This window comes from Acanthopagrus latus, chromosome 23, assembly GCF_904848185.1.
Source record: "Acanthopagrus latus isolate v.2019 chromosome 23, fAcaLat1.1, whole genome shotgun sequence".
NCBI lineage: Eukaryota > Metazoa > Chordata > Actinopteri > Spariformes > Sparidae > Acanthopagrus > Acanthopagrus latus.
The window spans coordinates 5096751-5114707 of NC_051061.1; the positions used below are offsets into that span (position 1 = coordinate 5096751).

The 17957-nt window shown below is 41.9% G+C and overlaps 1 protein-coding gene across 2 annotated transcripts in view; it reads left to right on the plus strand.

The window, feature by feature from the left end:
• The window catches only part of LOC119013677 (myosin-9-like), a 32410-nt gene that overhangs the window by 9169 nt on the left and 5284 nt on the right, over window positions 1-17957 (plus strand). The window contains exons 2-29 of one of the 2 annotated variants that reach the window (XM_037088431.1): window positions 3081-3412; window positions 5131-5287; window positions 6471-6498; window positions 6634-6727; window positions 7433-7453; window positions 8786-8878; window positions 8988-9051; window positions 9979-10077; window positions 10224-10367; window positions 10466-10561; window positions 10700-10971; window positions 11088-11261; window positions 11396-11569; window positions 11747-11861; window positions 12999-13186; window positions 13545-13666; window positions 13754-13823; window positions 13912-14072; window positions 14375-14483; window positions 14582-14713; window positions 14863-15069; window positions 15197-15334; window positions 15490-15613; window positions 15740-15911; window positions 16060-16272; window positions 16378-16522; window positions 16657-16863; window positions 17069-17173. In XM_037088431.1, coding sequence (XP_036944326.1) covers window positions 3086-3412; window positions 5131-5287; window positions 6471-6498; window positions 6634-6727; window positions 7433-7453; window positions 8786-8878; window positions 8988-9051; window positions 9979-10077; window positions 10224-10367; window positions 10466-10561; window positions 10700-10971; window positions 11088-11261; window positions 11396-11569; window positions 11747-11861; window positions 12999-13186; window positions 13545-13666; window positions 13754-13823; window positions 13912-14072; window positions 14375-14483; window positions 14582-14713; window positions 14863-15069; window positions 15197-15334; window positions 15490-15613; window positions 15740-15911; window positions 16060-16272; window positions 16378-16522; window positions 16657-16863; window positions 17069-17173 — 3951 coding nt within the window. In that variant the 5' untranslated portion in view covers window positions 3081-3085. The remainder of the gene's footprint in view (window positions 1-3080; window positions 3413-5130; window positions 5288-6470; window positions 6499-6633; window positions 6728-7432; window positions 7454-8785; window positions 8879-8987; window positions 9052-9978; window positions 10078-10223; window positions 10368-10465; window positions 10562-10699; window positions 10972-11087; window positions 11262-11395; window positions 11570-11746; window positions 11862-12998; window positions 13187-13544; window positions 13667-13753; window positions 13824-13911; window positions 14073-14374; window positions 14484-14581; window positions 14714-14862; window positions 15070-15196; window positions 15335-15489; window positions 15614-15739; window positions 15912-16059; window positions 16273-16377; window positions 16523-16656; window positions 16864-17068; window positions 17174-17957) is intronic. The other variant, XM_037088432.1, reaches the window with a different exon arrangement.

Below are 17957 nucleotides of genomic sequence, written 5' to 3' on the forward strand. Positions count from 1 at the left end.
TAGAAAATAATTGTCTGATCAATTGATAATGAAGATAATTAGTTTGCTAGTCCAACTGAGTCAGCAGCTCACAGAAATATGTTATCAGGCTGTGTCTATACTGCAACATGTGATCTGCAGTCACTTGGAAATGGTTTGTTTACAATTACTGATTACTACTTGAGCTGACTTTTTAAAGCAATACATGCTCAAGTCATTTTATTACAGCCACAGATGGTTATGTATTATTTGTTAAAAGTGTATGAGATGCCGTATTCATGGTGGCCATTATGTCTCCCTGCATCTTGAGTATAATGGTACAACATGGTAAGTTAAAGCAACAGCAAAGTGTTGGGTGTGTTTAGCCTGTTCTGTTTCACTTCTTGTTTTTGCCAAATAACAAAGCAACAGGGATTATAATCAGTCATGGCTCATATTCAGCCCTGTGTGGGGCCAGCTGATCCAATGTGCTGCAGTGAGTAATGGTCAAGTGAGATTTAAGGGAGCATGGGAACATACTGACACGTCCACAAAGGGACTGAGGGTGCTCAGGTCTGTTCGTATTATGCAGCTATGGGTCTGTTTCCAGCGCGAGTTGATGCTGATGTCCCCTGAGTGATGGAACCCCTGAAGGAACATGTGACCTGCCAGTGTGATGGGAATAAGGGGAGGGCAAAAACAGGAAAGAAAGCCATAGAATAGGTCTGAGAGAGATGTAAGGGGGGCATAGAGGACTGAGGACAGAAATTTGTGGAATGCTTTTGCTCGCTGTCTCTCCCTGATAAAGGGTGAGTATGGGAGGAATGCGACCCTGAAAAGACTGGATAAACATAAGGGGAGGGGAGGGAGCTGTTAGGACTCTGGAGAGGGAGAGGAGGGTATCTAAAGGCAGAGGAGGAAGCTTGGAGCCAGCTGAGAGGTGTAGCGTGACTAATTAGTCCCACATTCTGTTACAGGATGGGGTCGACTCAGTGCACAAGAGATGAGTCTGGTGGTGGGTTGAGCAGTGATGGACATCAGCTGTAGGACAGCCTGACAGAGCGTTGATAGAGGATGGAGGGAGGCAGGGGTCATGAGAAGAATGGCTCTCCCTCTGCTTTCTCTCTCTTGGATCAGGGTTAATGTGCTGGAACGGAGAGGGCCGACATAACCCCGTTAAACTTTTCTGTTTTCTAAAAACTCTCAAGGGCCTGTAACCTTTTCAAGGGTAGTTGAGGACTGATGTGCAGTTAATTTGCATTTTTCAAGTAAGTGTCCGATGATTCCTTTATATACAGTCATCGAAAGTAGAGCTAGGCCAGGTCTGTATTGACCAGTATAAACAGTTTCTAGGTAGATTTGATATAGATATGTATAGTATGGCAAGTAACTTCCTGGTACCCAATACAGCCTAGGTTTTCAAAATGCCTATACCACAATACTATATTTTTGATCTTGGTCATGCATTCCATTAGTACAAAAATAAAAGTAGTACAAAATCATTGAAATATATTTAGGAGGGAAGATGTTCTAGCCTAGCTTCTGGATTATACAAGTTCCTATTTTTAAAACTAGTATTCCTGCATTGAATAAGCAAGGATTTTTTGCAGGATTGTGTATGAGCCGTGTTTTATAATTTTGAGCGTGAGAACTTGGCACCAGACCCTCATCCCATTGGATAAAATTCCAATATAAAACTCCCTGGACTAATAAAACACTTCCAGCTAATATTATAATTTGGACATGATAAACATTGGACCCAGCTGGAGTTGTCCTCTACTGTGATTTCCCTAGTGTTTGCATATGAGCAACAAAGCATTTGCAGACGAGCCTCCATAGGGCAGCTCTGTTTTCTGGTGGATGTATGGGAGCATTGAGAGAAGCTAACTGCCCTGGTGGTGCTGGGAAAACGGTGTGGTGGTCCTGCTGTGCTGGAATGATAATTGAGATGGTAAAGTCTGGTGCCCTTGTATCAGTGAAAGTACATCATGTTCAGTTAAGTGCCAAGAATCTCTCTGCTCTCGCCTTCACTGGGCGGGTTGACTATTCTGGATACTGGTAATACTTGTCTAGTCACTTTCTATATGGGTTAAACCACAGCACTCCTTGTCAAGTAGATGTTACTTGCAAGCTTTCAGAGGTGTAGTAAAGCAAGAGCAGCTTGTGTAGAGCTTTTTGTCTATATGCCTTCACATGATCATGTTGGATATTAAACTTCTGCTTCCAGGACTTCTTCTCAAAGATTTGTTTCTGATTACTGCACTTTTGAGGGGAAGCTAAATCTAGTTTGACAGTTGACATTCTGGTCATCACTCCTTGCAACAAAACATTGAGAAACACATTGTTTGAAGACAGTACTCAAAGTTCATAATCTCTGGAGTCGTTACTTAAATTGTTTTAAGTGCCTTGCATGTTGACTTTCTTAACTGTTACTAACTTATATTTTATTGGTCTACAAACGATGTAGATTATTTATTGCTTTTTTTCCAAGACATGCAGATGCCAAGATGAATTGCCAAGAAACATTAGACATATCCAAGGGAAACTCCCCTTCACCTCCTTAACAGATTCTCACTCCAAGCACTAGGAAAGATGACAAGGACACGCTCCCTCACAGGCTTCCCACTAGCAGACAGACAGTTGTTTGTAGGACCCCTATAGCCAATCTGGAGGCACCTCTGCTGGGAGATCAGCTTAAATCTCTGTGATGTTAGGCACAAGTTTCCCCCCTGTCACCTAGATGGTATTATGGATGGAGTATTCACAGCAGTTCGCCAGGAGACATGGTCATGTTTTATGTCGAGCCGACCTAACTTGAGCTGACTCTTCCTGTTGTACATCCCATCAATGGTGACCTTTGCATTCCTCAGAGATTGCATGTGAGGAAAGAAGGGTAGCAAAGGTCTGGTCCCATAAAGGAAGCTTTTTTTCATGCAACCCCCTGCCTTTCTGCCAGATAATATATAGATGTAATTCTAATTAACCACCTAATTATTATGATTGATTTCAGTGGGATTAATGTGTATATGTTTTGTCTTTGCTGTGATGTTTGGGTTACTGAACTCAATAGTTTTCTCAGTTCCACATCACTAACCACAAACAATCTTCTATCCTTTAAACAGCCACCATGTCCGCCGCAGACAAGTTCCTGTACGTGGACCGCAATCTGGTCAACAACCCACTGGCACAGGCTGACTGGGCTACCAAGAAGCTGGTATGGGTACCCTCAGAGCGCCTGGGCTTTGAGGCCGGCTCCGTGAAGGAGGAGCGTGGCGATGAGTGTGTGGTTGAGCTTGCAGACTCTGGGAAGAAGATCCGGGTGAACAAGGATGACATCCAGAAGATGAACCCGCCCAAGTTCAGCAAGGTTGAGGACATGGCTGAGCTCACCTGCCTGAACGAGGCCTCTGTGCTGCACAACCTGAAGGAGAGATACTACTCTGGTCTCATATATGTAAGTATGATGCAGTCACAGATGTAACATGCCTTTCATCATGCTGAAATGGAACGGGCCTAATTTTAGTTTCATTCACAGTTATTGTTTCAGTTAGAGATGTTTATTGAATTCTTTGTCAAAGTCTTAAATGTAAAACAGAAAACATGGTCCAGTTGGCAAGGTTAGAGCATTTTCCTCATCAATTGTTTTAAAATCCCCACTGGCTTATAGAAAACAATCTGCCATGGCCATTCTCCAAACCATTGTATCTCCCTTTCATCATGTAATTATCTTAAGCCCCATTGTTTTAGTTTTTGTGCAAATTGTCACTGCAGAGAAAGTGAACTTAGTCCCAAACTAGTGCTCATGGTATGCAAGCTGTCTTTCTCTACACTCTCTTCCCCTCGTTCTCTCTAGTATTGTTTGCTCTCTGTTCTCTCTGTGTTTGGAGTTATCTTGTAAACAGGACGCTCCAGGGAACAATGCAGTCCAGAGCATGAGAGATGTGAAGAAAGGGGGTTGGGAGAGAGGGGGTCCAGTTTTTTGCACAGATGGACATGGAATGTAAATCGTGCTGTAACTGCTATTACTGTGGCCATAATTAATGTTATTTATCCTCATGTGCTGGGCTGGGAGTGATTTGGTGTCTTTGACTCTGCGGTGTGACCGGGTCACATCAACACAGTCAAACTGCTCCCTCCAGGGATCTAGGCTACGGTTGGTTAGATTGCCCTCCTGGCTCTGTAGTCATTATGTTGACCCTGTCTCAAGGGAGAGCTGGTGTACAACAGAGGGAGATATGCCCGGTACAGAAATGTTGGAGGGCAGCACAGGAATGCAATACAGAGAAGTCAGAAGTTATGGTTGAAGGAGAGCTGAGTCCAGATACACCAAGTGATTTAGTAGAGCTTATAGAAAAGAATGCAGAAGGATTTTAATTTTGGCTTCAAAGCAGACAAGATAATTCTCCCATGTAGAGCTGAGTCATATGAGTCTAAGTTGTCAAGTAGCTGTAGTTTTACATTGCCAAGGTCAATCATCAGTTAAAACTTGCAACAGGGTGGGGTTCAGATTATGTAATATAGGAGGGTAACAAATCAGAGTTCCTGAGAAAACTTTCAGCTCAGTGTTGCTGGGGGATGGGTAAGCCTTAATCAAATGAATTTGTGCCGAGTACAACTATTTTAAGAGGAAGCTACTGCACATTAGTATATGAAATTACCAGCATCCAAGTCCCTGGTCCTAATTCTGCTCTGCACATTGAATGGAGACAAACAAATCTCCTTTTGTTCTCAGGCAAATTGTGGACAGAATTATATCATCGGGTATTTAACTTCATCTTACTTCTGTTTCCAAACTTAACATAACTTCATTAACTAGCAGATCGGCACTGCAGGAAATAACCAGCATGTAGCCAACTAGATTGCTATGCTGATATGACAAATTACTTTATATGGCTCTTCCTTGAGTGACATATTGTAAATTACAAAATGTGAGTTATAGCCAGTAACACAGCAATTCATGGATTATATTTTATACACAGGTTGAGACCAGTAATAATTGTTATGTTTTTGTCTGATTGTCCACCACCTATGTCCAATCTTTGGGATTTGTCATAAAATCATTTAATCTATCCCTTTTTAACACCAAAACACACCTCCTCGACTGGTACCTTCACTACTTCTTGTTCCATGTTCAAATTCACTTGTGTTAAATACCACCTATCTGTCCTGCAGACATACTCTGGCCTCTTCTGTGTCGTCATAAACCCCTACAAGAACCTGCCCATCTACTCAGAGGAGATTGTTGACATGTACAAGGGGAAGAAGAGGCATGAAATGCCGCCTCACATCTATGCCATCACTGACACATCGTACAGAAGCATGATGCAAGGTAATTAGCTCACTCTGCTGTAAAAATGCATGCGAACATCAGAAGGAAATAAGAAAGTGAAATCCACTGTCTGCTGGCCCACATGAAGTTTTAAGTGAAATGTTATTGTGGAGGGTTATTTTGGCATTCTGAAGCTTGTAAGATCCCTTTAAGAATGTATTGTCAATGAAGCTACTGTGCTCCAGTGGTGTCACACAGGGCTATAAAGTATAAGGCTCCTAAGAGCCTAGGTTGTACTCATACATACAGTAATGCTGGAAGTTTATTTGTATCATTACACTCTTAAAAAATGTAAATGAGGTGCATGAGAGACGCTTGTATAAAGAGTTTGGACCTTCAGGTAGAGCACAGTTGGGACCAATTGCTGCAGAATAATAGTTTTGATGCCAGCATAGCATTTCATATAATTTACTTTCCCCACTGGTCTCAGAAAATACCAGATGCTCTTAACTCTAACTTTTTTTTGTTTGTTTTATATGGGGCTTGTATGTCTTATACAATTGTATGTGTCAAATTCTTTGTAAAGATATTCAGGGCATGTGTAGAACAGTCCGCAATTGACATTTAATTTGTCAAACTCAAATGTCTTGATTGTTCTTGAGACTGATGCAGCTCAATTATTTTTTGTAATTATGTCAGAAAACATCCTTTTAAGGGCTTTACTTCCTTTGCTAATGCAGATTTCCTGTGTTTGGCATGCATCATCTTGCCTTTTTTCAGGCTTTTACCCTTGCCTCATACATAAATATGCAGCATTTTGTGAACATTATGAGCACCTACTTGGTATTTCCTGCTTGGCTATTGTATTGTAATGTGTTTCTTTAGCCCACCCCCTGTATGTTCTTTTGGGCTGGAAATCCAGCCCATTTTTTTCCTCATGAGACGAGCTGTGTTGTCTGTCATCCACACCACTCAAACAACTCCCCCTGTCCTATTGGTGCTCTTTTTCTCCATGTTTGGCAATAGTTGTTCACACAACATTTAGGCAGGCGATGGGTGATTAGCCAGTTAGTCAGCAACCTACAGCAGCACCTCTTTCCAGTCACAGGAAGCCGGGTATTGGCTTCCTGTCTGTGGCCAGTGTTCTTCCTGTATGCACTATGATGATAACATATGCTCATTTAGAATATGCAGCATTATTGTTCTGCAGAGGTACTGTAACATTTGCATATCTTCTCTGCAGATCGTGAAGACCAGTCCATTCTTTGCACGTGAGTCACAAATCCACATAGACATCCCGACATCACACTAGACTAGCAATTAATATTCATTGGATTATTTTTTATTTTGTCTCACTCTGTATTTAGACTCTAAAGACTCCCTTGATATTTTTCTGTTTGTCTCAGAGGAGAGTCTGGTGCTGGTAAGACGGAGAACACCAAGAAAGTGATTCAGTATCTGGCTCATGTGGCCTCCTCTCACAAGACCAAGAAAGATCAGGTCAGTCCTGCCTCCTATCCACGCAGTTCATCCTTCAAACTTTTCTCCCATTAGTCTTCTACATCCTCCAAGTCATTCCTTGTATCTTTCAACTTCATACCTTAATCTCTTACTTCAACTCCTGCTGTTAATTCATTTTCAAGTGAGCCACAATCCATTCATTCCTCCAGTGCTTTTATTTTACAGGAGCAACACATCCCTTCACTTCTATGCACACTAGATCAGCTACTTTTTTTTTTTCAATTTTGTTTTTATTGCGACTGTGACCATATTCATGACCATTAATCATCATCACATTATTGTATTCAAGCTGCTTTTTTCTGCAGTAGACAAGTCCTCTGTGGTACAGCTACCACACAAAAGAACTGTCATCAAAGGAAAAGGGGCGGCAGTCAAGATAACAGCCCTGCAGGCACAGAAACACAGTAGTATACATTTGAAGGATTCTGGCGCTGACATCTTATATAGACCAGAGTCCTTACTTCATGTGTGATGTATTTAGATCTGCTGATTTTACTGCATGTCCTCATGAGAAATAAAACTCTATCATCTAGCAGTCAAGCATTACGTCAGACTCTGCTGGAAAACCTGTACTACTGTTATCTGGTCCGCCAGCTCTATGATAGATGTGACGGTGGGGTTTGATGAAAACCACATCTATCATCCCTTTTTGAGGTTGTTGTATTTCTCTCTTCCCATCAACAGAACAGCTCGATCCTGTCACATGTGAGTTAACTCCCTCCCTCCATGCACTCTTCCTCCCCCACCTGCTTCTGTCATCAGCTTCCTCGTCCACCCTCACCCCCTCATCCTCCCTCCCTTTCCCCTCGCTGGAGCGCACTGTTGCGGGAGTCACTTTGTATTAAGGGCAGAGGTGACATGTCTTGCCAGCCAATAGGAAGTGTGGAGGAAGTTTCTTTGCAGATCAGTGGCAGTCGTATGTGTTCCTGTGAAAAATTCAGCCAGACAATAGTAGGATAAGAGGGAGGGGTTTTTGCTGGGAAAAAACACAGCACTGTTTGGTCTGATAGATCTATTTATATATTTGTCTGGTTGAATTTTTCATAATTTGTATTGCTACTTTGTGCGTGCACCCGAGTCTTGAGTTTCTGCTTTTTTTTTTTCCATTAAAATTTTGCTTTGCCAGTCAATATGTAACTGCAGACATAGTTCAATGCACTCCAGACAGACACATTAAAATCTCTTGTACAGTAAATATCATGATTTTTTTCTTAACAGTATTTTATTAAGAGGGTTCTGTAAAATAACAGTGGTCTAGTCAGCGAGCCTGCACTGTTGCTCAGAAATCTGCTCATAGGCTTGTATCAAACATTTGTACAATAGAATGTCATTGATGGAATTCTCTGCCCGCTCCAACATGTAATGTCTGCTATATATATATTAATCAGCAGAGCGGTAGCTTTTGGATTTCAGCTGACATCACCCTATTTTTTTTTTCCTGATGGATATGAATGATTGTCAGCCAAATGGGTAAAAGAATAGGCCACGTGGTGTGTACTGTGTAAATGCAGAAACTTCACTAATGGCCAGAACAGGCTGAAATTTAGAGTCCTACCTGAAGCGGCGATGACTGTTTGTTCTGTGCTCTGGATTCCCTGTATTATTCTTCTCTGGGTAACAGGTGATGGGTTACTGATGAGGGTCACAGGGTCTCTGGGTGTTTGCATATTTGGGCACTAACATTATGTAATGTGTGGGGGAAAAGCTTGATTTGTGTGTACTGCTGTGTGTTTATGGGATCCCTCCTATTTTTAATTGCTTTTTGTTTCAATGTTTTGTACACTACGTGTTCTCCTTTTCTCAGGTGTAAGTATACCATGGGTAAAATAGAACTGATGAATCACTGTCAGCATATTCATTAGAAAGGAAGCTAACAAATATGTTTCTTACAATGAAGTCAATGAATAGCAGAACATAAGATATTTTCATGATCCAGCAGTTTGTTTTGTTAGATCTGAATCCATGGCTGAGAGCTGTCCAGATTTAATGGAAAGTGTACTTGATATGTCGCCTTGCTGCTCTGTTCATTTTCTCCAGGGGGAGCTGGAGAAGCAACTGCTGCAAGCTAACCCCATCCTGGAAGCCTTTGGAAATGCCAAGACAGTCAAAAATGACAACTCTTCCAGATTTGTAAGACTTCGTGCAACATCTTCTGATTCAGATGTGTTATTGACAGCCTGTTTTTCAAATGGACTGTGGCACATACCAATTCTTAAAAACTGTTTATTTCCCCCTTTAGGGAAAATTCATCCGGATCAACTTTGACGTCAATGGTTATATCGTTGGTGCCAATATCGAAACTTGTATCCTTCAAACTGTGCTCTGATCAGGAATGTTTTGGCTCTGGAAGCAGTTAGGGCTGATACAATCATGTTTTTTCACTTTGTCATCTGTAGTTGTTATAAGGGACTTAGTAAAATCATCATTAAAAGATCATCGTTAAGAAAATGAATAATTATATTTAAGTTATATTGACTGAATGAAATGGGAGACAGAATTTAGGAAAAATTCTAGTTGTGCACTGAGGTCTTTGTGCCATGAAACCACTACTCCACCCCCTGGTCACTGCTTGTATCTGGTTAGCTGAGTTCAGTTTGTGGGTGAAAGTACTTAGAGTTTGGCGTTACAGACACTAGTAAGAATTTATTTTGTGTGACTTGTGTTGTCACATTTAACTGCAGTTGAGTATAACTCCTCATGATCCCCTGAACAGAAACTTTGTTATACATTACATTGTCCCCTCACTCGGGATGACAGAAAGTGTAAACAGTCAATCTCAAATGATATATTGAACCAACTACTTCTGACTACCCTGATTTATAGCAAAGCATGTTTTGTCACGCTGTTACCGTTGTGATCTCTCTCCCCAGTACTGTCAGCAGTAGTCATACACTGGCTGACCTGTCAGCTCGAGTCCTTATGTTGTGAGACTGAGATCGGCACATTAATTCCCTCTGTCACAAAGAGCCTACTGACAGGGTCCTCATGAATATATTGCACTGGTTAAATGCGCGTGTGCGCATCCTGTCTCGTGTGTTTAGCTGATCAGGTTCTATAGAGAGCACTGATTAAAACTTTTAACAATGCATATCTGCCGATAACGACTGACGCTTGATCATTCATAGTGCCCTTAATTTGAAGACATGTCAAGGAATGTGAAAGTATTTCACTAAGAGTGTATATCTTCAGGATAGTATCAGAAAACTTGTCCTTGACAGATTGATGACTAGACCTGTTGGAGAAATCCCGTGCCATTCGGCAGGCCAAAGATGAGAGGACCTTTCACATCTTCTACTACATGCTCACAGGGGCTGGGGATAAACTGCGCAGTAAGCAACATATTACATAGCTTTGTTTTTCAGCACAGATTGATGAGTAGTACTGATCATTTTGTATTTTATAAAAAGTTAAGTATTACAGAGGTGGTAATTCCTGATTTCTATTTATCTCACTCTGATTAACCCTTTTCTCTCAGATGAACTCCTCCTTGAAAATTACAACAACTACCGCTTCCTTTCCAATGGAAACGTCACAATTCCTGGGCAACAGGACAAGGACCTCTTTACAGAGACCATGGAGGCCTTTAAGATCATGAGTATCCCAGAGGATGAGCAGATTGGTAAGACAGCAAATTACTTAAACATCCTTGCCTTTGCTTACTTTCTAGTGCCAGTGCCACATTAACCATGTTTATGTTCCTGTTTGTTTTTTGTGCAGGCATGTTGAAGGTGGTGTCATCTGTGCTACAGCTAGGAAACATGAACTTCAAGAAGGAGCGCCATACAGACCAGGCCTCCATGCCCGACAACACCGGTAAGTCAGACCCTTCACAAGTTGTTGATGATCCTGCACTTATATCTGAAGTATCATTGATATCCTTCTCCACTCTGGTGAATAGCTTGACAAATTCCTGTGCTGCTTACTTACTCTGTTCTTTCTCCTTTGCAACAGCTGCCCAGAAGGTATGCCACCTTATGGGCATGAATGTCACAGAGTTCACCAGGGCCATCCTTTCGCCCAGGATCAAAGTGGGCAGAGACTACGTCCAGAAAGCCCAGACCCAGGAGCAGGCAGAGTTTGCTGTGGAGGCCCTGGCAAAGGCCACATATGAAAGGATGTTCCGTTGGCTCGTCATGAGGATCAACAAAGCTCTGGACAAGACCAAGAGACAGGGAGCCTCTTTCATCGGCATCCTAGATATCGCTGGTTTTGAGATCTTTGAGGTAAATGAGATAAGAAAAGTAGTATGTACATGTAAATATGTATCAAAAAGCATTCAAAATCTCTTCCATGTTTGATCAGCAGTGTTCTTAACCATTTTTTTTCTTGTATGTCCCAGCTGAACTCATTTGAGCAGCTGTGTATCAATTACACCAATGAGAAGCTGCAGCAGCTCTTCAACCACACCATGTTCATCCTGGAGCAGGAAGAGTACCAGAGGGAGGGCATTGAGTGGAGCTTCATTGATTTCGGCCTCGACCTGCAGCCCTGCATTGAACTCATTGAGAAACCTGTTAGTTTGAAATCTTATTCACCTTTTTAATTTCTCACATTACGTCTTATTTTTGGACTTGAACCTGTTCTTCCACTACTGCAGAGCCGTAGTTTGTAATGCACTGAGACTTGTGCTCTCCCTTCTGTGTGCAGGCCAGTCCCCCTGGTATCCTGGCTCTGTTGGATGAAGAGTGTTGGTTCCCCAAAGCAACAGACAAGAGCTTTGTGGAGAAGGTGCTCCAGGAGCAGGGCACTCACCCAAAGTTCTTCAAGCCTAAAAAACTGAAGGATGAAGCAGACTTCTGTATCATCCATTATGCTGGCAAGGTAAAAATACTGAGTTTATTATGATGCAATGTCATTAAAGCATTTCTGATGCCTATTTATGACTTGTTTTAGTTCTTCTGTCATGGATTTGTCCAGCTCTCCCCCTTCTTAATAATTTCCCACAGGTAAGAGTCTAAGAAAGTTACCTAAAGCTGCCTGTCTCATGTCCCTTCTCAGGTGGACTACAAGGCCGACGAGTGGCTGATGAAGAACATGGACCCCTTGAATGATAACGTAGCAACACTGCTCAACCTGTCCACTGACAAGTTTGTCTCTGAGCTGTGGAAGGATGGTGAGTTGTGGCAGATGGTAACCTTGTTGTGTTAACCCAAGAGTCACTGATGCTTCTCCAGTGGTTCTACTTGATGTCGGAATATATTTAATGTTGGCTTTCCTGTTCTTGTTTTACATTTCATAGTTCTTTCTTTCTCTTTTCCTGTCTGGTTTGTGAACCTTTGTTTTTACCTTCTCAAAACCAACTTGTTTCCATCCATTTCTTCCTCTGTATGGACCCATTTTGTCTGTCTTTTTTTTCTATCACTGGGTCTCAGAGGTACAGAATTGTCAAAGAGCCTATTTTTATCAGCGTTTTCCTATTCTTCACTCAGACTCAGGTGAACAGGTTTCTTCTTTCATTGAGTCTTTCCCTCTCACACCTACCATATATCCACATGTTATTTTCACCATGAAACCTCTTTGCTGTCCATCCATTTCTCCTAATGTTCCAACTTGTGTTTAAACTTTCCAAAGATTCAGATTTTGTCACTTGTATTTATGTCTTTAAGCAGCTGTTTGTGCAGTAACAACATCTCCTGGGTGTCTTACCACTTGATGCTCTGTCATTGAACTCTCCTTTCTTTCCCTCTGTGTAATAGTGTTGTTTGGGGACTCCTGGTGTTGGTCATGGGTACTGCAGCAATGGGTATATACTGCATGGGTTTGGTTTGGTTTTTTTATCACCACAGAAATACATGCCCACTGCAACTGCCAAAGTTTGTCACCTTCCTGACACACACATTTAATTGAACCTTCACACATAGTCCACTCAGAACGACAGACTGGCAGTGCCAGTTGCCTCTACTCACTGCATAGATTTTTTTTTTTATTCTTCATAATGGTGTATAATCTCTCCACGCTTCACTGGCTTTTTGTGACTCCACTCCGTCATCATTCTCCCGACTCCTGTTTCCCTCCTCATTCACTCGGTGTTTGTGTGGTGTTTCACTGGTCCTGGTTGTTTGAATTGCCTCTACTCTCTCCTGGTGTGTATTTACCACGAGGAAGTGGAGAGACAATAGTCATTCATTACTCCTTGTGACATGCATTTGGATTGAGTTTACCTGGTTGAAAATTCAAATTCTAAAATTAAAACCTACTGGCTTCTTAGCTAATGTTTCTTTTCTCATTTTCTTTTTATCACATCTTTCAGTGGACCGCATTGTGGGTCTGGACAAGGTTTCTGGCATGTCTGAGATGCCCGGTGCCTTTAAGACCCGCAAGGGCATGTTCCGCACCGTGGGCCAGCTGTACAAGGAGCAGCTGTCCAAGCTCATGGCCACTCTGAGGAACACAAACCCTAACTTTGTTCGTTGCATCATCCCCAACCATGAGAAAAAGGTATTGGAGAAATTACCCATCATTCTTTCTACCACAGGAATTTTCTCACATGACAAAAAACCTTTTTGAGGACCCAGATCTCTGTGTTTGGAATAAAGGTAGTTGGGACAAATTTTAGTTTCTTTTGGATAGTTTGGGGCATTAAATGTTTACTTCTGCCCATCGTTGTCTGCATTTCTACCAGTTTAAAGACTTACCAAGATTAGGTATATCAGTCTGCTGATGTAGGAAAAATTGACTGTTTTTTACAAGTAATTTTTTGCATGACTGTACATTTAATGTTTTTGTCAAAAAGTACCTAAATTTAAGAGATGTTTTTTCATTTTGCCACGATGATCAATGCATGTTCCCCTTTTAGGCTGGTAAACTTGACCCCCACCTAGTTCTTGATCAGCTGAGGTGCAATGGTGTCTTGGAGGGGATCCGTATCTGCAGACAGGGCTTCCCTAATCGCATCGTCTTCCAGGAGTTCAGACAGAGGTAACAGAATAACACTTTTCACACTAAGTCTTGCTCTCATTCTAGTGTTCAAGAAAAATGAAATTTGATCAAACATCTTTCCACAAGGTATGAAATCCTCACTCCCAACGCCATCCCCAAAGGCTTCATGGATGGAAAGCAGGCCTGTGTGCTCATGGTAAGCTTGTCTTCAGAATTCTAGCCAGGATCAACAATATCCAGCCGCTCTGGAGTGCAATTGATCAGTGCGTTTCCTTTGTTGTCAGATCAAAAGCCTGGAGCTGGATCCTAATCTGTACCGGATCGGTCAGAGTAAAGTGTTCTTCAGAGCAGGAGTCCTCGCTCACCTTGAGGAGGAGAGGGACATGAAGATCACAGACATCATCATCAGTTTCCAGGCCTGGTGCAGAGGATATGTGGCTCGCAAGTAAGAAGAGATGATCTCTGCTTCATGTGACTCCACTGTTATTAGGATCCTGTTGAGGTGTTCCTGAAAAAATATGAGAGTGTAGTTTGAAATAAAACTTTGACGTGAACGAGACTTTTCTTGCATGTCAACCTTTATTGCCTAGTGCCACTGTAAGAAATCGACTCAGGTTAATTGTGAAGCTTAGCAAAATATCGCAATAACTTCACTGATGTCTAACATAAGTTTATTACTTCAGTTTATCTTTGTTTCATGTTAATCTGAAATACAGTTGGCTGAGTCTGTCTATTCTTGCTTTGAAGGGCTTTTGCCAAGAGACAGCAGCAGCTGACTGCAATGAAGGTGATCCAGAGGAACTGTGCTGCTTATCTTAAACTCAGGAACTGGCAGTGGTGGAGGCTATTCACCAAGGTGAACTTCTAAATTATCTTAACAGTAACAGTTTGGTTACTTAAATCTCAGAACCATATATTTTCTAATTCCCATTATTTCTACCATTTTATCCTCAGGTAAAACCTTTGCTGCAAGTCAGCAGGCAGGAGGAAGAGATGCTTGCCAAGGATGAAGAGCTACATAAGGTGAAGGAGAAGCAATTGTATGCTGAGCAGCAGCTGCAGGAAATGGAGGAAAAACAGCAGCAGGTAAACTTTTATAAACCAGTCTCAGTTAAGTTAATTATCTGTTGTGGCACCCTGTCCTTCATGTCAATTTAATTGATGGATGAAGGAGGACGCTTGCTCATATTTTATTAAGATATTAAAAATCACCTTTTTGTATCTTCTGCTTGCAGCTGTCTGCTGAGAAGATGGCCCTGCAGGAGCAGCTTCAGGCAGAAACAGAACTGTGTGCTGAGGCAGAGGAGATGAGAGCCCGTCTGGCTGCCAAGAAGCAGGAGCTGGAGGAGTTTCTCCATGACCTGGAGGGCCGTGTGGAGGAGGAGGAAGAGCGTGCTGCTCAACTCTTGGCAGAGAAAAAGAAGATGCAGCAAAATATTGGAGTAAGTAGTAGGAAAGGTTCAATCATAATACAATGCATACATATTTAAATCCTTGGGTGTATAAACGCTATACGGACAACACACTGATTTGACTTACCAAGCCTGATTTCTTCTGTCTTGTAAACAGGACTTGGAGCAGCAGCTGGATGAAGAAGAGGCAGCCAGACAGAAGCTTCAGCTAGAGAAGGTCACCATGGAGGCCAAGATGAAGAAGATAGAAGAGGATGTTATGGTTCTAGATGACCAGAACAATAAACTGAATAAGGTTAGGATGAAAACCACTCTAATCACCAGGACTGACATGACGATTGATCAAAATAGCAGTGTTTGCCCTTTCTTTTTTTCTTTTGATGTATCAAGAAGTAATTCAGATGGTGACGACTACTACTGTGCTTAATTTAACTCTTTTAATTTACACAGGAGAAGAAGTTGCTGGAAGAGAGGATCTCTGAGTTCACCACCAACCTGGCAGAGGAGGAGGAGAAATCCAAGAGCCTGCAGAAACTTAAGACCAAACACGAGGCCATGATCACAGACCTGGAGGGTAGGAGAACAATGATGATGATTGCAATGACACCTTGTCCTGTTAAGGACCACTGGGATTGCATTTTTTTTTTTCCCCTCTCTACAATCTTGTAATTTGTTTGTTTGTTTTTTTCTCTACTGTCAGACCGCCTGCGCAGGGAGGAGAAGGGGCGTCAGGAGCTGGAAAAGAACCGACGCAAGCTTGAGGGCGACTTCACTGAGATACATGACCAGATTGCTGAGCTGCAAGCCCAGATTGCTGAGCTCCGTGCTCAGCTAGCTAAGAAGGAGGAAGAACTCCAGGCAGCCTTGGCCAGGTCTGTATGAGTAATTGTCATTGTTACCCCTCTACTCCTATAGTCCATCAGGCAATAGGTTATTGTAATCAAACAGATGATGATGATAGGTTGAGATTATATTCCACACCTCCTGCTCCATGTACTCATTCTTGCTGACTCCCTGAAGGATCGAGGAGGAGGCTGCTCATAAGAACATGGCCCAGAAAAAGATCCGTGAGCTGGAGGCTCAGCTCTCTGAACTGCAGGAGGATTTGGAGCTGGAGAGGCAAGCTCGAGCCAAGGCAGAGAAACACCGCAGGGATCTGGGAGAAGAGCTGGAGGCCCTCAAGACAGAGCTGGAGGACACTCTGGACTCTACCGCTGCTCAGCAAGAACTAAGGTAGTGATGTTGGTCTAGGATCGGGTAAAACCACCACCCGTTACTTTACATGGCATTATTTTGAATCACAACACAAGCCGATTAACCTCTGCAATCCCTGTTCAGGTCCAAGCGAGAGACGGAGGTGGCACAACTGAAAAAGACTCTGGATGAAGAAGCAAGGATTCATGAGCAGCAGCTGGGTGAGATGAGACAGAAACACAGTCAGGCCTTCGACGAGCTCAATGAGCAGCTGGAGCAGGCCAAGAGGGTAATCCAGATAATTTTTTAATTTTAAAGATACAATTTGTTTATGATCCTTTTAACCAATTAATACTTATGATCTCCATAAAGCACAAATATTCTGTTATAACAAATATAGTTGGTATTTGCCCTTCCCTGCAGAACAAAGTGTCCATGGAGAAGGCCAAGCAGGCTCTGGAGTCCGAGAGGAATGAGCTCTCCATCGAATTGCAGTCGCTGTTGCAGGGTAAGGGGGAGTCTGAGCATCGCAGGAAGAAGGCTGAAGCCCAGGTCCAGGAGCTGCAGCTCAAACACACAGAGAGTGAGCGCCAGAGAATAGAGCTGGCTGAGAAACTAGCGAAAACACAGGTACAGTTCTTTGAAACACTCTGACAATTTTATTGTTGTTTTTGTCTGTGTTGTTAGCACCAAGAACTAGTACATCCATGATTACTGCTGTTAACATTTATGTGATAACAATGCTAATTCTGAGTATTAGTTCACCAAAGTGAACCCCAAGCAGATGATGTGGTGTTTCTGTTCAGTGGTTCAGATGTTGTCCTCTTGTCCACAGTCTGAACTGGAAAATGTAAACTGCATTCTGAATGATGTGGAAAGCAAGTCCATCAAGGCAACAAAAGACTGTTCTGCAGTGGAGTCACAGCTACAGGATGTTCAGGTATGCATGTTTACAAGCCATATCTACCTACCTGTATGTGCAGAGATTGGACTACCATGTTCTAAAACTAAATTTAACTGGAGCTGTTGGGGATTAATCAATTAGTTGAATTGATTAAGAATATGATATGTCAAATGTTTCAACTTTGGTATCTCTGGCTTCAGTTATCCATTGTGTCCAAAACTGAAAAAGAAGGGAATATGATAAATAATCAAAATCCTTGAGTGTTTTCAGTAACCACATTTCTGGACATGACCTGCTATACCCTACTATCATCAGAACAGCTGAATTCCTTTCTTTTTTTCTATAAAAGGGCTGTAGTTTTGCCCACAGCATGTCCTCCTAAAATGCTTTTTAGCTGGTTTAATCTTGTAAATACCTACTTGGCCAGTTTTGGTGAATTGGAAATAGGTGCTCTCACAACGAAAAATAGTTTTATGTTGTAAACCAGATTATTTGTATCTAACATTTTTCCACTAAAAGTTTCAATAACCTAATCAATAATAAAATTATGTATACTCCTCCTTCCTCATTGAAAGCTCTTTTAATGTGGGAATATTTCTCATTCAAAAAGTTGAACAATTGGAAAATGGAGTTCCCTTAACTGTAAAGTCTGTTCTCAGTGTACATGAATTAAAAAATTCCACATCACACTTTTTAAGTTGTAAATGAAACCATGATTGACTTCCAAACTAGATGGGATGTTATGAAATCCTGCTCATATGTTCACTTTTTAAACTAATATTTAAGTCAATCACAAAGAGTAACCTAAACTCAACTTAAT